This window comes from Mastigoproctus giganteus, chromosome 13, assembly GCF_048544385.1.
Source record: "Mastigoproctus giganteus isolate SK-2022 chromosome 13, ASM4854438v1, whole genome shotgun sequence".
Classification (NCBI taxonomy): domain Eukaryota; kingdom Metazoa; phylum Arthropoda; class Arachnida; order Uropygi; family Thelyphonidae; genus Mastigoproctus; species Mastigoproctus giganteus.
This window is the reverse complement of record NC_143587.1, coordinates 163,084,373-163,108,479: the sequence shown is the minus strand read 5'-3', so window position 1 is coordinate 163,108,479 and position 24,107 is coordinate 163,084,373. Positions and strand designations below refer to the sequence as shown.

General features: G+C 39.5%; 1 protein-coding gene across 1 annotated transcript in view; it reads right to left on the bottom strand.

The window, feature by feature from the left end:
- Window positions 1-3,294: 3,294 nt before the first annotated feature.
- LOC150076567 (E3 ubiquitin-protein ligase PDZRN3-like) overlaps window positions 3,295-24,107 on the bottom strand; it is a 61,030-nt gene continuing 40,217 nt past the window's right edge. Inside the window, exons 4-9 of the mRNA XM_090387384.1 lie at window positions 19,397-19,495; window positions 17,433-17,495; window positions 13,523-13,621; window positions 5,252-5,320; window positions 3,890-5,013; window positions 3,295-3,802 (exon numbers count right to left, since the gene is read on the bottom strand). Of these exons, the coding sequence (XP_090243510.1) occupies window positions 3,295-3,802; window positions 3,890-5,013; window positions 5,252-5,320; window positions 13,523-13,621; window positions 17,433-17,495; window positions 19,397-19,495 (1,962 nt within the window). The remainder of the gene's footprint in view (window positions 3,803-3,889; window positions 5,014-5,251; window positions 5,321-13,522; window positions 13,622-17,432; window positions 17,496-19,396; window positions 19,496-24,107) is intronic.

Below are 24,107 nucleotides of genomic sequence, written 5' to 3'. Positions count from 1 at the left end.
GCTGCAGTTAAGTACGTCAATGTGGAGTTTTCATTACATTACATCTTTCGAAGCTAACAGAAAAAAAAAATTGCTTAATGCACTCATTTACGAAATCTATCGCTATTTCCCCGTGTGGTCTTCTTCCAAATGGGAGACCTGTGCAATGATTGTCAAATGTGATATTGAGTAAGTGATACTGAGTAATGAAGTTAGGCACGCATCCATTTACCAGCCCAACCAAAATTCTCGGCAATCTGTCTCTAAAAATACTCTATAGAGCCAAATATACGACCTCTTACGAATGGATATGTCACATGCGCACTAACTGCATTAAGAGTATTGAATGTAGAGTTAATAGCAAAATCGATGTTGCTATTAGCAGAAATCTTGAAAATTTCCCCATTGAATCCCCAAGAATTGTTAAATTTTATGAGTTTTTATAACCATAATCTCGCGGTCACAGCACTTCATTCCATCCACACACGAATCACTCCAAACTGCACTTCACCTGGAATTATGACTTCTCCCGATCTTTAAATTTCTCACTTTACAAGACCTTGTTCGCCAAAAACGTTGAAGTACTTATTTTAATTTTTATTAAATTTAATTATGTTTGGTTGCGTTTTAAAACCTCTTTTATATTCGATTACGTGAATATTTTATAATTCCTGCACATTAACCTCAACAAGTTTCGTTTTGTTCATGAATTTTATCCACTCAGACTAATTAAGTGACATCTTTGTCATAAAAGCAGTTGAATTTAAAAGGCGGGTGTCTTTTCATTTACGTTTTTTACTACTGTACATTATTGATTTTTTTTTCTTAGATGCGCAACTTCTTAATGGCTATATGGTTACAGCGAACGTAAAATTTCCTGCTATAGAAAAAATAAAAATAAACTAACCAATCAGTTGAGAGTAACCTGCAGTCAGTAAATTGCTATTACTGGTTGAAGAAACCGCAATCTCTGAAAATAAACTCATTTGTGTTATGTGAAAGGCAAACGTGGGATATAATAAATTATTTATGAAATGAAAAACTGTTAGTGGTAAAGGCCTGATGCTCATTCAACGTTTCCGATTCTTCTTTCCGAAAGAGGAATCAAAAACTTGCCTGCAAATTGATCATTTCGGTGTATTGGCTTTTAAATTTAAATTCTCCAGCATTTTAATTTATAGCGAACAAATTAATTCACATCACAAGCGTGGTGTAAATTATTTTTCGTTTAGCGAATAATTTAAGCTCATTTTTTCCAATTTGCGACTTGTTATTTATTATAATCTTCTTCACGAGGATAGCTTACTCTTCCACAACACTTATTCCACCACTAACATACTCCCATTACGAACTTTGACGTTGTTAACGATTTTGCCAACGTAAAATACCGAAGAAAGCATTTCTTGGAAATCTGTACCAAAAAATTAGAATTTTATTGTTGGAATAAAACCGTTAAACACTATTCGAATTGTTTCTCAGGATCCTCTACTATTTTCGTAAGCCCTAATCACTGTGCCTAAAGTTCCTAATGAGAAAATGTTTGTGGCCTGAAGTGTCAGGTTTAGCCATCTTTTGAAGAACCACGCACCTGAAGGAAAACAACTAGTCATACTCTATACTCGAAGTTGCAGCACTGACCAACCATAGTCAGGACTACTGGCTGGTCAGTGCTGCGTTCTGTATAACAGTGAGGGCTGGTCCCCAAACTAGCTGTCAATCTCATTACTAACTGGCTCAAATTTGTCACTTTCTACACCTTAGCAAAAGCTGTATCCATATAACTGACTTGAACTCAGCTAAATCTGCGTCCATGGTCTCTCTCTCTACCATCTGTTATCGACCTTCTCAGAAATAATGGCACCAAGCTTCACGGCCCACAAAGACCAGGGCCGTCGAATTATTTTACCATATATTAAGATTTAACGCCCACGTAGAGCGCCTCCCAAAGCGCTTTAGTTCTCTACGTTGGAAAGCCAAACAACATCTACATGTTCAAGACCATCCAAATAAATCAAAACCCGACGAGCCTATATGCTACTGAATTATGGGCCTCTGTTACCCCCTATCTCCACTCTGCAAAATACCGTTTTGGCATGCGAAATCTAGCTGCTGAAATGGGAACCCTCAAATACCAATTCCCTCCACGATTGCGAACTGGTGTTGTGGTTGATCAGCTAACCATCCCACAACTAGATCTAATGCCTTCCGTGACAGTTTAGTGGTTTCGCCACTTTTTAACTCGTTTTAAGAAGTTTGGGTTAGAAGTTTGTCGACGACTGGAAGAATTTCTGAAATCCTGTTCAATCGAGACTGTGTTCCACGTTATTCCAGGTTTTTCAAAATGCAAATCAGCCGTGAACACACACTTATATAGACTTAATACACGTATACGGATATTAGAAACATTTCAGGCTCTGCGACCGTTTTCAAGCGCTTCACTTCAGTTGAGGACTGCGCACTTCATACAAATGAATCTCTGACAAATATCAGTACCACCAGTTTCTTCTATTGATAGTACTGAATGCCTCACGTGAAGACAGAACCTGGACAGCTAAACTGAACTCAACAATATTAATATATTGTTATGATTGCTATTTGTTCTTTAATATTCATATATTTTACTTTGTGTTCCTTATGGTTATGTATTACCTACGTATTATGTTACTTTTCTAAATACAATTTTTTTCTAATAGTACTTTACTGTATGTACAGTCTTATTGTATATACCTTACTGCATATATGTAATACTCCTCGCCTTGTCTACCGTGGTGGACAAGTCTATAAATGAAGATTGTTTATTAGTGTATTGGTCTTTCAAACGAAGTTGCAGTCGGATCAAGCAAGAATTCCAAATGGACCTGTTTATTTTCTGAGAAAATTCTTTATCGTACAAACGAAGGAAACATATTTTAAAATCATTTATTCCTAACGTTTGTACCCGAATTTAAGGATAGTTGAAAACGTTTCCTTCTCCTTCATTTTGGAATGCACTACGCCTTGATCTTTTACCCCGATTTTCTTTTTTTTCACATATATATAATAGCTTGAATCTTTATAGCGCAGGAATTTCAAAAATAAGTTCTAACTCTGTGGTTATTCAAATCTTAAGATAGAAAGAAAATCTCTAGGCACATATTGAACATATATTATCGTTAAATATATTCGTTTCTGTATTACAGAACCGACATTTATCAACAAGCCAGACTTTGACAAAGAGTACAAGCACCGTGGTAGCTATATTTTATGAAATCAAAACATATACAAGATCTATATTAATATATGTATATATTTACAAAACTGTACAAAACTTCAAAGTCATACTGTAGTCACAGAGAGAAGTCCTAACGGCTTTGGTCCTGCACTCTGACCTTTAGTACTACCGTGTACCAATACGTCTTGAACCGGAGGTTCTTCTACGACCGCCTTCCCCTTTCTTTTATTGATCTTTTTGTGGGTCGCTTCCACCACAACGTCCTTTTTCACCTGAACAATGCAGTCTTCCTCCGGTTTCTCTTTCACACTGGCCATCTTTGCTTTCATCATAATTTCCTTTCTTTTCCTATCACGAGCTCTTTCCAGGTGGCGTTTTCGTTCTTCTTTCGACCAGTATCGTCCAATCTTTAGTTCGCTCATGGCGTCATCGTCCGTTGTGAGACCACAGCGTTCCTCCATAATTTTCATCGCTCTTTCTTTCAAGATTTTATTTCTTATTGGCCGACGAGTGATGTATCGTGTACCGTCTGGACGCCTCTTGACCTTCCACTCCATTTTCATTTCGCTGTCGTCTTCCTTCACCGTACACAGACCAGAATACCTAGAGGAACTGAAAAAATGAGCATCGGTGGGGAACATTGCCCTTGGCGGAGTAGGATGTGGAAAAGGATATTGTTTGGACGTCAGTGGAGCGCACGTTGGCAGCGGCTGTTCGACTGTTTGGCGATATTGCTGTTGAGCCAGCGCCTGGCGGAAGAGTTGCTGCTGGAGCCATATTGTGTGCTGCAAGTTGGCCTGGTTTGTATACATCGTTGTGCACGGGTAAAACTTGACGTAGTTCCTGTTCCTTTGCTTCTCACTGTACTGCTCATCCGGGATGCTGAATGTCAGCTTTCGTCCACTGCTCCTTGGGAAGTGGTCCGGAGACGGAGGTAGCCTTTCTTCTCGGTCACTTTGCGCTAGAACGCGGCAATAACGACACGTGTCACAGCTAACGACGCTGGCAACATCAGACTCGCGGAGCTGAGTGCTTTTGTCGACCAACTTTGGAGAGACCAACGACATCATAGAGCCGTGAAAGTCTCCCATCGTTCGATCGCACTGCGGCAACGGGGTGAGTTCGAGAGTAAGTGGTGTACTTCGCGAGCTCTCGCCGGTGTTGTAGGCACTGGAAGAATCGCGTTCTTTGTCCTCTGACACTCTGGCCAGGGCCTTGTGACGTTTTTCGAAAGCCATGCTTCGCACCCACCTTTCGATGCTTTCTCTTCTGTCCAGCTGATGACGGGGCTGCGATTCGGGGGACCTCTTTTGATTGACGTCACCGATGGCAACGTAGGAATGTCCCGCTTGGCACCGGAACCACTGCTGCTTCTGCTCTTGCATGTGACGGTTTACTAACGATTCGCATTCTAATTGGATCGTTTGCATTTCTTGATTCAACAGGGCCATTTCGCGATCGAGACTAGCATCTGACTGGACTCGGGACAGCGTTGCCTGTTCAGGTTGCTCCACTAAACTACTCGTACTGGTACTGGCGCACTTATGATCCATGACATCGTCGCGAAACTGGCAGTCTTCTCGTGAAGTGTCGCCGTTATCGTGTTCCGTCCCATTGGAACTGAAGGCGAAACCGGAAGCAGTGAGGCTAAGCTGTTTTAAGAGGCGATGGTGCGGATCGATCGTGTTGCAATCCTCGTGGTCCGAGCTTTCGTCGTTCCTCGTGCTTTCGTCAGTCCTTCCGACCCCACTATCCTTCTCGTGTGGATGAAATATTTCAGCCGTTCCCGTGTCTGTTGTGCCTCCTTCGTCTTCGTGAGCTTCCTGAAAAATAAAAACGGAAACAGTGAATGTTTAGCAATCATTTCTTGATATAATTGATGTTTTGGCAGCATGATTCCAGAGAGAAGAACCCTCAAATCGATACCAGCAAAAAATAGTTTAAAAAAATCGTATTTTGATTATAAAGTGCTTATAAAATTGAATTGTACTTTGATATGACTCCGATTTTTTTGTTGAAATTTTTTAAAATACAAAACACTAAATGAAATAACGTACATACCATGAGCACGTGATTGGAGAATATTCCCAGCGTTAGTTCTTCCGATTGTTCCTCCACATCGTCATCCTCCTGAAAAACAAAGCACTGGTTTCAGAAATATGAACACATTCAATTAGTTGTTATTTGTATACAATCATGATCCAAATCGTTGTGACCGCTAACTTAAAAGCGTATTGGATCGCCTTTCGCCGTGATAATACATGCACCCGGCGTGGTATCGACTTCACGAGATGGCAGAAGGTGTTCTCAACTATCCTGGACCAGCTGGACAGTTGAACGTCTCGGAGTTCGGCAACGAAGCGACGCATTGGCGAATGCTATGTTCTACCGCATCTCACAAATGTTCGACGAGATTGATGTTGGGGGTATTTTGCCGTCAGGAAAGTACACGAAATGCTTTGACATGATTCTCGAACCATTCCTGCACAATGGTGGCCTTGTAACGCCGGGTGTTGTTTTGAAAGAGTACACGGTCACTGTATACAGCCAAATTTGGTCCGAAACAATGCCGTTGTAGGATCCGGTGGTTCAATGGGAATGAGGAGACCCAGTGATTGCCATAAAAATATCCCCCAAAACCATGCTTGTAACTGTTCACCTCCTCCCATCGAATACTCACCAATCCTCTGACATGATGGGGGTGGAACCATGAATCATCAGACCAGGCGACTCTTTACTAGTCATTCAATGTCCAGAAACGGTGCTGGCGTGCCAACTATAAGCGGAGGTGCCAACGACCTTCCGTCAATATTGAAATATGAACAGCTCGCCTACTCCGTAGGCCTGTCCACCGGATATTATGCTCCAAAATGTTTCTCTTATGTGCCCTGTTTGTAGTCTGCCGTTAACTGAGTGATTATGAGTAGTCCGTTGTCCTGGACAGCATGTGCCAACCGCCGTTCACCTCGGCTGGCAACCATTGGTGGTCTCCCCGTCTGGTACGTTTGGTGGTTCTCTCTTTGGACTATTTCTGCCACACCTTCACTACACGGCCCTCGAACAGCCGACAATGCCCGCGATTGCTGAGATGCTGACCTTCCTAGCACCGCAAATCATTGATGCACGGGATTCGTACTAAGGAACTGTCAGTCGGTACCGTCACTTCTAGGTGATGTGGGATGGGTCCACTCCTGAAGATGAGTAGTGATAATGTTTTGGTTCATGAATATGTATTTTAAAAATACACAGCTGAATAAGCAGAACAAAATGTTATTGTTTTAGCAGCTTTCTAAATGCGGTTTCTCAATGGTACTACGCGTAGAATAAACCATGGATTTCACGTGTCCCCCTCCACAGTAATCGAAGAGTGTGAGGTTGGATGATCATGGTGGCCATTGTACAGGGCAGTTTTGATCAGTCCATCGATTATTGTATTCCGCACTGTATTTAAAAAGTGAGAAACATCCCGGGAAAAGTTGCCTGGTATAGATATAAATTATCCTTAAAATGATCCCCAAATGTAGGTATTCTTCCTCGACTTGTTCTGGGGGAAACGCTCTCGTGGTTAGTATAGTTGGTATAAGTAAAGATCTGAGTATGAATACCGTCAATGATGCGAGGAATTTTATGGAACGTGGCTATTTTAGTCGGTCCCGGCGAGGATTTCAAATCAATCTGAAAACACACGCAATACGTAGCGACATGGCCTAAAACCCAACATGTTAAAATAATATTTTTTTAATATTTCAATGAGTTAAAATAATATCAAAAAAAGATTATTTTAACGTAGAATATGATCCTACATTTGCAATTTTGTCGTATTCCATAGAAATACGCGAAACGTATAATAAATATACAGGGTGTTTCAGTTAAACGTTTCAGAACTTCTAAGAGGGGTAGGGTACATCCTGACAACTCGAAATCATATAGCAATGTGGGGTCGGAAATGCTTTCCTGAAGCGGTGTTGTACACAGAAGCACCATAAAAAGAAAAGAGACCGTAAGTGAGAAATCGTTTTAATAATACATGAAAAGAAGCAAAAGGTACATGGATTAAAGTAAGTGTTCGAAGTTTCTTCCACGGGCTACAATGCACGCCTCACATATCCGACGCATGGACATCCGAACATTCTGGAATACTCCAGGCGAATTTCGAATTTCTTGAACAAGAACGCCAAGTTAGTAGGATGGATTATTACACGAACGCAGAGTTAGCCGATATGCATTTGGCGTACGGGGCTGCAAATTGTAGTGGGCCAGCCGCACAGCGTTTGTACGCGGAACGATTCGAAACCAGCAGCTAGTGACCCAATATATCCAAAGATGTATCGTTCCTGTATCCTTATATGCTTCGACAATTTGGTCCTCTGCTCCAAATACTTATATCAGGAAATTTCTCAGCCTGGAGTACTGGTTGCTCCGGTGGTTAAATAGGATCGCCGGGAAGCCCTTCACAATTTCGAAATCCATACTGTACGCAAACTTGAACATAGCTCCGTGGATTCAGATGATCACAATACGTAACATCTGCACTCTAGCACAACTTCTCACTGGAAGTTTAGATGCCCCTCAAATTGAAAATCTTGTAGTTAGGCCCCGCCCTGGAACCCGCCTCCTCAACCCTCATAGTCTTCGAAGCGCTCTCCACCACACGGACGGATTAAAGCGGATGTTTCCTGCCAATACTCTGGAGCTGTTTAGAGATCTCAAAATAGACCCGGACAGGTACTGCCACGAGAAAACTTACAGGAAGCTCATTGCAGAGGATCTGTACACAGAACTACAAATATGATAAAGAAAGTAATTGAAGAAAGACTTCAAGTGCCGAACTCATAAAAATCTTAAATGAACGATATATTGTGTTTCCAAAAGACTGTTATAGGACTGAGGGTATTCCTTTTGTTCAGAGAATAAAAATGAGGACCAATTCATAGTGTAAATGACGATGTCATTTTTCTATGTATGTACATTGTTTTGTAATTTTGTAATTTTTCTATGTACATATATTGGTTTGTAATTTTTCTGTGAATGCAGGATGTCTGTATGTAATTCTTCCTCTAGGTGTATATATCTTATGTATTTGCTGATATTTAATCCTGTTACACTCTAATAAGTGATGTATGTACGGCCACCCTCCTAGGAAATTTCTGTACAGGGGTGTTTGTTAAATAAACTGATAATAATAATAATAATATCCGACGAGGCGTATTCCCAGTCATAATTTCTTTGCAAGACTGCACCAGAGGTTAGCTGAGAGAGGTTCATTTGAAAGAGCTGACAGGGACAGGGTAAGAACAGCACGGACTCCAGCCGTCGAACAGAATGTGCTGCAGCATGTACAGGGGAATCCAAGAACGAGTACACGAAGTCTAGCAAACGCAGTCGGGGTTTCCCATTGCAGCGTCTGGAGGATTCTCCGAGAACAAGACATGCATCCGTTTCACGTGCAGCGTGTCCAGACACAGCAACCGGACGATTATGCACCTCGTATTGCTTTCGCACAGTGGTACCTTGGAAAATGTGCTACAAATCCCCTTTTTCCTGCTGAAGTGTTGTTTTCCGATGAGGCATCCTTCACAAGGGAAGGAATTTTCAACACGTATAACGACCATATCTGGGAGGTCGAGAACCCGCATGCAATACGACGTCGTGCAGCACAGATTCGATTTTCGGTCAATGTATGGGCCGGTATTATGGGAGATCACCTCATCGGACCTTACCTGTTACCGTGTCGTCTAACCGGACCTATCTACTTGATCTTTCTGCAGCAAGTATTGCCACAACTTTTGAGAGATGAACAGATTTCTGCATCGACGCAACAGACAATGTGGTTCCAACACGATGAAGCCCCTGCCCATTATAGCGGAGATGTTCGTAACTACCTGGATGTCACATTTGGTGAACAGTGGATCGGACGTGGTGGTCCCGTGCGTTGGCCTGCTCGGTCATCCGACCTATCATGTCTTGATTTTTATTTCTGGGGTCATATGAAATCGCTAGTTTATGACACCCCTGTTGACAATGCTGAGGAGCTGGTTGCAAGAATCGCAGTAGCTGCCGAAGAAATTCGAAATTCGCCTGGAGTATTCCAGAATGTTCGGATGTCCATGCGTCGGAGATGTGAGGCGTGCATTGTAGCCCGTGGAAGAAACTTCGAACACTTACTTTAATCCATGTACCTTTTGCTTCTTTTCATGTATTATTGAAACGATTTCTCACTTACGGTCTCTTTTCTTTATGGTGCTTCTGTGTACAACACCGCTTCAGGAAAGCATTTCCGACCCCACATTGCTATATGATTTCGAGTTGTCAGGATGTACCCTACCCCTCTTAGAAGTTCTGAAACGTTTAACTGAAACACCCTGTATATTATTTCCCAAAAAATAATGTTTATTTTTATTGAAGATTATTCGATTTATGTTGTTTCTACTTGAATTCTAGTTCGACATATTTGTTTCTAATTCAAGGGTGCACCGCAAAATGAGCCACTGCCAAAAGTTTCTGCGTCTTGTGCCAAAAAGGCGTATTTTGGATTGAATACGATTGCTGTTCATGTAATATCTATCATACGCCTGCAGATGAAACAACTCTTCTGGAACTTATGTTTAAAAGATACTTGCACGACTGAATGATTGGTATGATTCTTACAGTATTACAACAGCAACCACTTCGGTGTTTATACTCACGTCTTGCACTGCTTAAAGCCTGTTTTAAAGTCATATTTTTATGATATAAATTGAACGTAATGTTTTTTTTCTGTTTTAATCGGTTTTATAATTTATGTTTAGTGTTTAAACATAAATCTCAGAAATAAAGAATGTTTATAAGACCTTTCAATCTTATTGTTAGCTGTAGAATATGATCCTACATTTGCAATTTTGAAACACCCTGCATAAAATGAGTATATAAAACGCGATATAGGAAGAAATGGAACTTGTACGTCACCTTGCGTTGAAATTTAAAGGAAATTTTGGGCTGTACTTTCGTCAAGGGGCCCCCAGCTTCTCAACGAACTTTAGAGCGGAATTTAAGAGCTATTGAAAGAGTATGTCCCTTGGATTTTTTTCGTGCACCGAGGTCTTGTGAATTCTGAGGAATTCGAACCCTGGAGAACGCATCCCTTCTTTGTGTACACACACACACACACACACACACACACACACACACACACACACACACACACACACACACACACACACACACGAGGTGTGACAATAAACTTCGGACTGGACAAAGAGAACGTAAAGTTGAAAGAGCTCAAAAATGGTTTTATTTTTATTCAATGTAATCACTGCCAGACTGAATGCACTTATTACACCGTTCTTACGCTGTATTATACATAAAACGAATCACATTGACTCGCTCCCCATCAGGTACAAGTTCCTTGTGAATCACAACCTGTTTGTTCCAAAAAAAAAAACCATAATCAGCACTGCCTTGACCCTGAACTTCTGTAAACGAAATTTGTTGGGCTTAAGTGATGATTTTGAACTCCGTTTCATGCTCCGATGTTTCGTCCCTGCGTTGTATTGAAATACCCAACACTTATCTCCAGGGAAAACACAATCCAGGAAATTCATTGCAAGGTCTGCAATGTCCAAAACTTGCATCCTTAGTCCCCACTCAAAGCCATGGTGGAATGACCTCCTGACCAAGGCCTTTAGGGAAAAACAGGCAGCCCATGCCTCTTACAAGAAGTCGCCTTCACAAGAGTCATACGCCAGATTTTCCAAAGCAAGGATGGATTTCCAGAAGAGGAAACAATTTTCTATTGACAATTTCATGAACCTGCCGTCTATTCAGGGGTCCACAAGTCATACTTGCACCCCTCTGCCTTTAGATGTCCAGGAATGGTGTGAGCATGTGCTGCGTTTTAAGCGAGATCACCGTGTGTCCGAAGCATATCCTTGGAACGAAGCGCTTAACATTTCTTCACCTACTAGTAATACAGAAATTTCCGAAGAACAACTAATAAATATAATAAATTCACTACCTGACAAGTCCACCATAGGAATTGACGCAATACCTCTGTTTAGTCTAAAAATTGCTTCTCATTTCATCAGCAAAGAGCTCACTCAACTCTACAACAAAGTACTCAAATTTGCACAGGTGCCTTCAAGCTGGTTATCATACAGAGTCGTGGCAGTTCCGAAAAAGCCTCATGCGAAAAGACCGGCTGACTTCAGACCAATATCAATTGCCTCTCCCTTCCTGAAATGCCTCGAGATTGCGAGTGCTACATCATTATAGATGATGTAGTACTCGCAATCTTTGCGCATAGGCCAGAACACACCCATTATTCCATGCCTAATAGATCTACTGTAACCTGCCTACAGTCATTATCACAGAAAATACTTCAAGCCCAGAATGACAACGAAGATCTTCACACCATTTTTCTCGACATGAAATCTGCTTTCGACTCAGTCCAAATAACACCCCTTCTTGCCTTACTTGAGAGATTCTACGGGATATCCGGAAAGATGCTCGAGATCCTCAATAGTTTGCTATCTAGGAGAATGCTTCACTTCGAAGGCGATGGCGTTAAAGTCACTAAAAGCGTCGAAGTAGGGATCCCACAAGGTAGTTGTCTCTCAGCCTTGTTATTTGCAGCAATATTCGTTCCACTAATGGATCAAATTCCAGCTTTCCTATCGTATGCTGATGATATTGTTTGCTACTTGCCATGCAAACGCCATGTTGGTCCTTCACAAGAAAGACAAACCGCCTCTGAATCTGTAAACAGCTACCTAAATACATTCTATAAGTATGCTAAATTTTTTGGCCTGTCAGTCAATCCAGAGAAGTCAAACTATCTTATCTTTATGCCAAGTCGGATGACTTCTACTGATACTGCATCTTCTCTACTTCCGATATTGGTAGGAAATGTCCTGACTCCCACAGATAGTGTCAATTTCCTAGGAGTAATCCTTGATGCCAACCTCACCTATAAAAAACAAATCCAAGCTCAGTATTCCAAAGCCCTGAGAGCGTTCTGGGGAATGAAAATTGATCTGTGCAAAACGCACAATAAGAAAATAATCAAGAAGTACCTCGCAACTTATTTCTGTAGTGTACTCTTGTATGCCGTGGAAGTTTGGTCGGCGGCACCACCCACCAGCCTCAGGAAGCTGTGGGGCCTCGAATTCTGGGTGCTGAAGTGGGCCAACTTGTGGTCGCACCAGATCTACACAACATCTAAATCTACTCTCTGCTGCAACGTGCAATATACGCCCATAGTCCACAGAGCCCATGTGCTGAAAATAAAGTCATTCCTTCATCTGTGCTCAGCTAAGCAGGATCACATCGACATCTGGAACACGGTTGGTTGGCGATTGCCAGGTAGACATCGCCATAGTACTCCCTCCTTATGCTCAAGGCTCCAGCGGTTACAGAATTTCAAAAGACACTTCCCTAATGTGACTCTGGACACTCAACTCGCTCAACATCGACATCGACCTGTGGACGATAGACAAGGCATATCGAGATGGCATCTTGTCCCATCTTGCGGTTTGTAAAGGACATTTGTGTAAGTGCCGATCTTAGTTAGCCGATGTAATTTCATGTTCTGCTCAACTATTTATTTATTTATTATTTTTTTTTTATAAATCAAAATCACTTGTATAAACAACTAAATGTAAGATTCCTCTGGCTTTCTGTGTAAGGAATCACTAGTGTATAAAATTTATGTTAATAAAGAATCTTATTATTATTATTATTAAATTAAAGCTATCTTGAAAAATCTGGATGAAGTGTTCGCATGATGACATCCGCGAGGCTGTTGCGGTAAAATTTTGCACAGACTTTCCTTTTCCTTCATGAATTTAACGAATCGTCTTCTTGTTCATATTTAACTCCTCGGCATCATTCCGAGGGTCAAACGAAGATCTCTTCCACAATTTCCTGAACTTCTGCAAATCTATCTCTCATTTCGAGAGGTTGACAAACGCCCTCTTCTTTTGTCATCCTCACGTTCATCTTTTAACCATTTATAGTTGTTCCATTGCAAAATCGTGACATGGAACTAGTTGTTATTTGCAACCTCTCAGCCTACTGGACGATCTCTGTACCACCATTTGTTGTAGGAAATTTGAACTACACATGCCCCTTCGATTATTACTTTCAAACCCATAGAACATGACCCACAGCACAGCACCATTCCGGTACTGTGATGTTGCGGTCATCTTCGATGTCACTTTATTTCCACACCTTGTATGTATACTCCTTAAAATTCAACTCAGTATAGTAAATCATGTACAGTTAATTAAATGATCATACTAAATATATTGAATAATCGTATTGCATATTTTACGGCCATAAGTGCAGTTTACTTACTTGCAAGTGAGGCCGGGCCACGAGTAACGTGAACTCCTTCCTTTTATCTGAAAATAGTTTGACAGCCTGTTCCCGATTATGGACTTCTACTCCGTTAATCTAAAATCGAAATAATAAAATGAATTCTTTATTTATAATACTGAAATTTATTTATAAAAGTATGAAGAAAACAGTGAATTAATAGTTGAGAAGTGCTAATTTAGGAATACTGTATGTTTTAGGCCATCTTTGCTTTCTAATGTATCTTACATTAAAGGTTTAAGTTGGTCGCATTGCGCCGATCATATAAATCGGCGCAATGTGACCAGATAAGGTTGGCTGTTTAATATTATCACGTTAATCTTCACGATGGTCATAGAAAACGAGGCAAAAGGAATATTTGCCATAATGAAAGAAATTCGGAATAATCAAGTCTCCCAAAGAGGATGAAGGCAATTGTACGCAAGGAAACCCCTAGGAAAATTTTTACTAAGGTGGAAACCCGGGATAAACGATCCGAGGACGAGTGGTGAGATATGATTTAAAATGGTTTAAGCATAAACCATTCGAACCATATTTTTATTAAGAAGTTTATTTTATTTCTGTTTTCGAAATTGAAAGTTCAAAAACGGAAACTGTATCTCCTTAGGGATGCGCAACTAAGTTATCAAGGGGATAACAGTAACCCTTTCACGTGCAAAGGGTGCAAAGTCTTTTTTTATGATGACTTGCTGTGGTAACAATTTCTTGTAAATTCCACTCTACATGATTCAATAGTTGTACCAAGCATTTTTTGTGTACATTTTTTGGAGTTTCTTAGCACTCCTTCACATATCTGTGTAGTGTGTGTGAAGGAGATCCTGCAGGAACCTACTGACTGGTAATTTCTTGTTCATTTACCCTTTGATTTGTCACATTATCAGATATGACATTGGCCGACTCCAAGTTATGTGGCTGCCTGGAATCACAGGCAGCCACATAATATGGTCGTGGGCTGTGCTGTGAGGAAAATGAAGCAAGCATCATTCGAAAGGCAGTTAGGTGTTGTCTGTGATTTTCCGAAATCTGTGTGTAGTGGACGTTATCTTGTGCACACTGGATGTATGCTGTAATGGATATTATTATTTCATCAAAATTCTTGGTATGACTAGTGCTCTGATCCGGTGGTAAAAATTTAATTATACCTTCAGTTAATTTTTTAATAGACCACATTTCCAACAGAAACTGATATAATCGGCAGAAACACAATAACGATTGTACAATTATTGAAAGATGCACATTTTTTATTATAAAAGTGAACCTGTAGGAACTAAAATGAAAAACTAAAAGCAAAAGCTATTTCAGCAGTGATACTCGTCTTTCATATGCAACACCTTCAGATATATTAGGTATGAAAGTACTAAAAATTAAGCAGCTTGGCCATGGCTATTTATTAATAATAAGAGAGTTAGAACTAACAGGAGTGAGTTGTTTATATGTGAAGAGCAAGGTAAATAATTGTGAAGGATTACATATGCAATATTTTTAAATTACAAGAGTAAACCGAATATGTAAGCTTAATATCTCGAAGGGGCGCAGGTCCTGTCATTGGACTGTAATTTTAAATGAATTAAGTCTTCTCAATCTAACCTTTTGGATATTTAAAAAAGAAAAGAAAAACTAAATTCCCATGCATCAGAAATTTTATATTTCGCTACTCTTCGATATCAGTCAATATACATAGAGAAATTTTTTCTTGCAGTATAAAATTTAAATGTTTGTTTATTTATTTATTTTTAAGACAAATTAGCTCATGTGTGCGCATTGTGTAATATTAATTGGAGCTGTAATATTAATTGTGTATTATTAATTGGCGCTGTTAATAACAACATTAATTTCAGACGCGTTAATTTTTTCTTGGTCTGTAAATATAAATATTTTTGTATTTAATTATTTTTTAATGAATTCTAAATATATGCATTTTGAAATTTAATAAAAATCCATTGAATGTCGGCAGAGATACATTTATTTATTCAATTGATTTTAATTAATAACAAATATTAATTTTCGTAAATATTGATTTAATATCGATTAAAATTAATAAATAAAATCGATATAATAAATACTGATTTTAATTAACAAATATTAATTTTAAAAAGTTAATGTGCACAGTGCATTACGTTTCAGTCGTGTCAAATTTTTCATAAATTAATTGAATTTTTAAATTTTTCTATAATTAACAGAAATAAAAAATACATACCTTTTTATCAATTAATTACTAAGATAATAATTTTATAGGAAGTTAATAAAACTCTTTAGTTTTACATTTTGTAAAGTTGGCTGTTCAGTGTACTGTATTTATTAGTTTTTTTTAACCTCCCCCCCTCTCTCTCTCACGCACTTCTTTACAAGCGACACCACGTGCCACGAGTTTCAAAAAACGTTACACGCTAAGCGTGCATGGATTGTCTAAAGCTGTCAAAACCGCATTAAAACCGTGTTTAATGTTTGAATTTCTATTTTCGATACAAACTACACCGGGAAAAGAAAAGAATTTCTTAGATTTTAGCGGTTGTGGTATTTTCTTTAGGGCACTCGCTACACTGTACAACGATGTCTAAATCTGCTCCACCGGCGAAACATCCTCTCAAGTGAGGGTGTCGCAATACCAGAATTTGCAGCCTCACTTTCGAAACAGTTAATACTCCTACAGCGATAGCCCTCACATTCTCCTTAGGAGTTAATTCCAGTCGCGCAATTAAAACTTAATAAAATATCGCATAACTAAAATAATTATAATGGGGGGGTTAAGGGGCGTATTCAACACCGAAAAGTGGCTGCAATAATAATTTTCTAAAGGGGCGTTTTATTTTATTTTCATGGAAGACAATATGCCTCATTTTCCTTCTTCCACTCGTAAAGGACAAGCGGTTGCTATAGTAACGGATAATAAGAGGAGGATTCCTAGCGCTGTCTCCTCCACTCAGAGGACAATTTTTTTTTTTCTCTCGCTTCTTCCTCTGCAGACGAAGAAACGGTTAAAGGTCAACGAGAAGCAGAGGATGCGTTGAAAATAATTTTCGTAATAGTAAAAGCGCAACTTCTTTGACAAATTCCATTATTTTCATTCTGTTGCATGACGGGATGCTACATTCTTCGAGCCTTTTAGAGAAGGAATGTACTTAGTTACAACGCTGATATTTTCACAGGAGAGGAATTTTAAAAACTGCTCTACAGAAAGCATGCTTTATTACTGCAACTTAACTTTAAACAGTGTTTTAAACATCTAAATGGAAAGTTCCATTTAGATAAATCGGGAGCCAGAGGTAGCTAGATGAAGCTTCGACAAAACACGGGTTTTAAAAGAACCCTTGTGAAAAATCTAACACGATACCCCCTGTATGAGACTATCTCTTACAGGGGGTAAACGTGATAACGCCATTGCGAAAAATATCGAAGTAAAACTTCCGAAACTGCGAGATTAAAAAAACAGACAGTATATGCAGCTAACATGGGTAGATTAGTTTAAAAAAAAGTCACGAGGAACTTCATTTCTTCGTTCTTTCTCGTATTAATTAGAAATCGACCAATGAAAATCATTGCACGTGTTCTGACGACTTCTTTAGAAATGTTGAGTTCAGAAAATTTGGAATTTTCGATTTCCACCATTGGAAACATTGAAATCGTGCACCATTTGCATAAAATTTCAAATTTCACACAGATTTGTAGTGTTATATAGAAAACTACTACAAATCAAGAAAACGAATGAATATATCAAAATTAAACCCTGCTTTGTAGATAACTCTTTCGAATTTATTTCGCGATTCCTTTATATTAATTGTAGTCACCTTCTAAGAGCTTGTTAATCCTATTATTTCGAGTTTAATGCGACAGATAGATAATTGACTCTTAACATAAACTTTCAGGTTAAAATCACGATAATCAAACTTACTTGTAGGAGTTGATCGCCTTCTTGAATTCTGCCATCTTTGGAAGCAACACTGACAGGTTCAATCTACAAGACGAAGTAAATTCAATTAGTCAAGAGGAATTATTTCTTATTGGAAATAATTTTAGAAAAAAAATTGCCGCAACTTTGTCCATAAAAGGATAAATTTATGAAGGGATAATTAGCGCCAGTAGTGAATGCAGTTATAAGAAATTGGGTAGATTTTAAAGATTTTGAAGGAATACACTAACAAACATGAGAAGCCATTAACTTTCAGGATTTTTTATGCGATACGTTGCAATGCAAATTTGATCAAATACAGTTCGTGCTGCACGAGTGCGTGCATCAGACTTAGCTAAATAAATAATAATAATAAAAAAATATGGCGTTAGTGTTTTATAGCAACAGCGTTGAACAGCGAAACTAGGAATAATTAAAATAGTACAAGCTTTATAATTATGTAGAACTCTCCTCCAAGAATTCAGTAGTATTATTTAAAATTAAAAACTGAAGATTGCAAAGTGAAATTTAAAATTAAGACATCGCTCCAGAAAGCATGTCAAATTAAAACAAATCGATAAAAATTAAGGTGAAGGAAGTGAAATTAAATAAAAATAGTCACACGATTGGTTTGTCTTAAACGATACTCAAGTTTAGTGTGCTATACTGCAGAAATGTGTATAATGTGCATAAAGACACTGAAGAAGTTTGATTTTTTTTTTTTTTTTTTTTTTTTCTGTTTGGCGACTGAATCGCCAAAGATTCCACCCTCCTATTTATCACACAAAAAAAGCAAGTTTGTCTTTAAAGCACAAATTTAATGTTGGGAATAAGTCGAGTTTTTTTAACACCATTGGCCAGGTTAGTGGGCCTTTGAAGAAGTTAGAAAATCAAGTGACCAAACAGTTCTTGCAGACTTTTGATGAAATCTGTGGTCGTTTGATCAGAGATTAGAAGATGATAGAGGGTACCAGGCTGGTATCTTCCATTACGAGCTTCTAGTTGTATTCCTCCAGATGTTTAGAAGGGTTGGGTTTGATTCCAGTTTATAAATGGACGAGTTTTGTACCCCTCTTCGGTCGAGAATGTAGTTAGCCGATCTCAGGCTGAGATCTCGAGAGAGTAGCGTTACACTGGGACTAATTCTGCGTTTTTCATCTAATGAACATATACGTGTTAAGACCAAATGGATATAGCCCAATGCGGCCTTAGTCGCTGTAAAAATAATAACAATCCCCTACTCCCTCGTCAATGTCATTAAAGAAAATTCAAGAGAGGAGGACTTACACTCAACTTGTAGTTGCGTTAGGTATAAACCCTCCAAATCTAAACGTGGCATATTGGTCATTTTCATGGGATGGCAAGGAGTGTCGGCGTCAAGAACTGATTCCATCGACCATCAGTGCCCAGTATCGAAACATTTGGTAATATTTGTTAACGTTGTTGCGATTGCAAGAAAATCGCTTCGAGAACTTTGACACTGAATCAAAAAGTCTTACAGAGCTCCCAGCTCTAAGTGTCATTTTGAAGCAGCCTAATTCAGAAAGTAAGCTTACTAAATCTAATATATGAGCTGAGATTACTTGAAAAACATTAATTGGATGGTAAAAGTACCATTTTCTCTCCCTCACGTGCGGTCTGTTAAACTATTGTGATATTTCAGATTCTTTGGATGATCAGCATATAGACCAAAAAAAAAAAAAAAAAAAAACAATGTAACAGAGATTCGTAACCTTAATTTTTTTCAGCAGTCACCTCCTCCATTCTAGTTCCAAAAATTCTAAATGAAATACATTGTCAGAAAATTGAAATTTGAAAAGACAGAGTTATTTAAAAGCACATTATTCATTACAACAATTTTAAAGGGACAGGTGAAAAATTGAATTTTGGAATGCGAACGTTTAAGAATCGTTGGTTTATAAAATTGTTCACTTTTGGTATAGCAAATAATCAGGCGTCCCACTGACCTCACTGACGAAAATATCAGTCTCGGCTTCGTCAGGTGCTCCATAACATAGAGTTAGGCCTAACTTTTCCTCACTGTGGCTTCGTCGCAAGGTGATTTCCTGAAATGAAGACATTGTAATGTAAGTTGATAAATTAATAAGTTAACATATCATACAGTAATGTTGAAGTTATTTTAACACTAAGACCAGCGAATAGCAATACAGGTGATTTATTGAAGTGAACAAATTCTTAATTTACCTTCCAGTTTACGCTAACTAAGGGGATAACGATTTGGATGGCTGTAGCCCATTCATCTTCGATAGCGACTCTTCTAAATTCTTAGGCGTTATTCGCACAGCGACCTAAAATTAACTGACATTTTGTTGCATTCCCAAAATTTATCGCTCAACATACTTTGAATTTATTGTCGTATTTGTGGGTGAAGACGTGAACTAACTTCTTTCTAGATTTACAATATGTGCAATATCCATCGTGGAAAGTTCCTGCCTCATTCATGTTAGTGCAATCTTCGGTATTATTCAATGCAACCCCCCGCCTTCATGGGTAGAATCGCCGTCTTCCCCTCACCGGGTTGAAAAGATTCCGAATTTGAGTCCCGTCGATGAAGTGAGAAATTTTTTGGTCTTTTTCACAACGTGGCTGAGTTAGTCGGTATCAGACGAGAGCTGCATTGTTTTTTTCCTCCCGGAAATTCGGGAAAACCTATTATTATTAAACAGTTGAGATAGGATGACCCGATTATGTCGCAATGGTCAAGAATTCAATTAGACCTAAGAACTTTAAAAGCATGCGGGACTGCAGACAAGACCTGAAGGGAATTATGCAAATCAAATCTAGGACATACAATTAAGTCAACAACGCACCACAGTCGATGAAGTAATCGGAACGTATTAAAGAATTCTATTTAGGTCTAGTATTGAATCTACATTTACAATCGAAAAGTTCAAGTTCATCTAGTTCTTGTGTGGACAATGAGGAAATGAATCTAGACAATATTGTAGTGAGGCACTTGATGTCTGAAGAGATGACCTCGAAGCGATGGCTTTATTGATTTTTCAAGTCGTCGGCGAAGGAGTTGACTTCGACCTCAAAAGAATTGAGCTGTGCAAGGTTGTCCGACCGGGCCAATGCAAAGTAATGTATTGAAGAAAATCTGCAAATATCTTTCAGATAGCAATTAGTATCATTAAAATCAGAAGGAACGGGCTAGATTGCCTTTTGAATAGAAGAAAGCAAAGCAAAACATCCTAATTTGCAGATTGATTTACAGATTTGAGAAAAATCGTCTGACATCAGCAGTTGATCATCAGATAACACGATTTGCATCTGATGAGTGGCCCTCGCGTGGATGAAGTTCCATCGGGGGGTTCTGTTTGATGCACAATATCACGTTAATGCCGTATCACAGTTCTTTATTCCACACTGCTTGGAGGGCTTAAATATGCTTGGGATACATCAGCATTAACTATCCGTGTGCAGGATTTCTTATTCATACTCAAGTAATTAAGAAATCCTACACTTGTCGTTTGGAGCGAATTTACGAATTTTAGCACATCGCCTTTGATCTACTTCCTCGCAACTGGGAAGGGGGGTGCTTGGGGTTAGTGCATTGCAAATTTAATGTCAAGTAGACAACTGCTAGCCTTGTTATCTTTAAATGCTTGCAGAATTCTCCGCTAGTAAGCTTGTTGTGGTCAGTTTGTGTTTTAGTTTGGTAGATTCACCTGGCAGGATTTGTTTGGTTAAGATGGGTAGTAGGCAATTCTCCGTTTCTTTGAGGATTCAAGGAGGATATAAATATTGGTAGAAGAAAGTGGGCTGGTAAATATACACGTTTACCAGCACATGTAAACGCAATACACGACAAAGATACGACTGTGATTTATGATCGAAGTACCCAAGAAACCTTCACTCAATTAACAACGTATGTTCAGAGCAGGCTGAGCAAATTAATCTGACGTGGAAGGCTTTTTCTAAGTTTTTTATTGTAAGGAGGACAGCGGAATCTCTATCTTGATATAGTAGAAAAAGACTGACAGATAAGATGCTGAGAAAACACGCAAACTATAAGTCCACTCTCTAAGGATAAACGAAAACCTTACTACATTTTGCTAGTTAGGTGGGAAATCTTTCGATAAATGTTATCGCTCATGAAAAATTGCTTTTGATCAGAAATAGTGGGTATTACAGTGTACGGGTACACAAAACACATGTGGTGTACTGAAACTAAAACTTTTTTTATATTATGCACAACTCTATCCAGAGACATCGAGAGTGGAGAAGATAGAGCTTTAAGCCCATCATGGTTCTGTAAATGGCCCAAAGTCTCTTTCTCTTCTCCCCCCGGCCTTCATCATATCTTTACGGTCAGAAAATAAGATGGAAAATGGCACTCATTTACAGCCTCTAAGTTTTCCCTCCCCTTAAATAGCCTGCCTTCCTCCACACTTCAACTTTGGTGATATCTCTTGCAGAAGGAGGTTTGTCAATTTACCGCCAGAATCATTTCACGGCCCCTTTAAGCTTAAATGTTTCCTGATTCTGAGGCTGTTTAGTGGCACGTGTCCCTCCAAATAGCCCTGCGAGGTTCTGAATGGGGGAAAGTCGTTGCACGAAATCATTTAAATTTTTCCTTTTTTTTTTCTTGAAACTGAGCGTCTGGAAATGCGTTTTAAACAGACACCACCCATGAGATTGCAGTAACGACACGACACAGTACAGTGTGGCGTCAACACATCGAGAGAAGCAGCTTCCCCTCTCTCTCTCTCATCTATCCACCATCCATCCATTAGGTAGTGCATTGGTTTCCGTGTCTGTCCCACGAGATCCCGGCCTCTGCTGAAACCAGCCATGCTAATCAGAAACGACGTTTTTCAACATCTCAGCAAGCACGATCTCGTCCTGCCTCTTCTTTCTTTTCTTACCTTCGCTCTTAGTCTAAATGAAATGTGCTTAGAGAATCAGCACGTGGGTTGCTGCTCTCCACTATTAGTAACCCGCGTCTCCACATCCCTTTTTACACGGACGGTCAGGAGAAAAGCCGTCTATAGAAAGCAGGCTTTCGAAATTGAGAAAGTGGATTCACCTCGTGCCTCTCTGTCTCGTGCATTTGGCCAAAATGGCTTCTAACGAGATTAGCTACAAAGTATGACGCACAGAACGAACGGGAGAGGATGAAAGACTGCATCTGAAGACGCAGGCGTACCGGAGGATGAGATAGACAGACAACGGATGGGGCTGATAGATTGCGAAAAGTAAGGAGTTTTTGCCTAACGATATTCGCAGAACTTTGGAAAGACTTTTCTTCTGGGCTTCGCGTGTCGGTACGCTTCGGTGGACGGACTGATAAATTAAAATGATGCGGGCTGGATTCGGAAAACTTTTCTGCGCATCGCGTTCTGTTTTCCCCTTTCATCCACGCTCACATAAAATCAGTCGTCGATATCACGTTAATATGCGCGCTCTCCACTCTACCACCAGCATAAATAAAAGTAAATGTATCCGAACAAGAAAGGACGACACGATTTATTTATTTTCTTCAGAGCATAGTTGGGCCACTTCGTGTAATTGCATCGAATTCTCGGTGCTTTTCCACAACATTTCTTCCTGGTCCCGATTTATACGGAGTAATCAGCCAGTGGGTTATTACTGCGACAACATACACGTAGGCAGACCGCAGAATTATTTCTTTACGTTTATTTGTCTCATAAACTGTATTAGCCAAGATGTTTGTGTGGTGGGTATCCTCGATCCACTGTTGCAACTGCGCTGTGGGCAATTTTACGGCTGCATGAAAATATAATGCATTTATCTGTAAATTCCACTTCGTTAGACATTAGGCTGTCTCATTCAAGAGCTGTACTTTGTCGAAATTACAGCTGGGAAGCCATTTCTGGCCGTGCACTTTATGCTTAAATCTATCTTCATTATTCATAAGCCGGCTGTCTAGTAGCTTCCCTAAAACTAAAAACCACGCGCTCCATATTTGTTCTTCTTATGAATCACTCGGTGTCCGGTGGTTTTTATTGAAGGCTTCGAAACACGAGGAACAATAAACACCACTGGCATCTACGGGAATCTTGTAACCATCACGAGCTGTCTAGCGGCCCGTGTATCCCCCACAATTTTTGCACATTCCGAAGACGCAATCAATCACCGCTAAACGCCGATGGTATGGAACGTTTGCTGGTTGAAGTGTTTTGGCCACTTCGTAGAGAAAACAAATGACCCGGATCAGACAGTACGGTTTGACGAATCATCCTATTTGTTAGCCGAAGCAGTCCGTCCCCTGTCCCAGAGTCTCTCCATCCGTCAGGAGACACTCCAACTGCGAAAGAACTGTCATGCTGGAATGTCATCCAGTACTTAAGGAACCAAGATTTGTAGACGTGGTAAAAGTATTGCGGATTTAATGTGCAGGCGATTTTTTGCGTGTGCACTCATCGGCTATTTTAAGCTTAGCGCAGATTTCTTTTTTCTGAGAACGATGGCATTCTGGCTGACCCCTCTTGCGTCTTATGTGAAGACGGAATGTTCACAGACAGGTAGAGGTAGTTTTTCTTGTTAAATGCCAAAATATTTCCCTTCTAGCGGGTGCACTGAGATTACTTCGCTCATATTTCCGACGGCGAGTAATATCGTAAAGGGTGTCGGATATAGAATTGCACTTACTTACCGATCTATCATGTTAAAAGAAACTCTTGAATATTC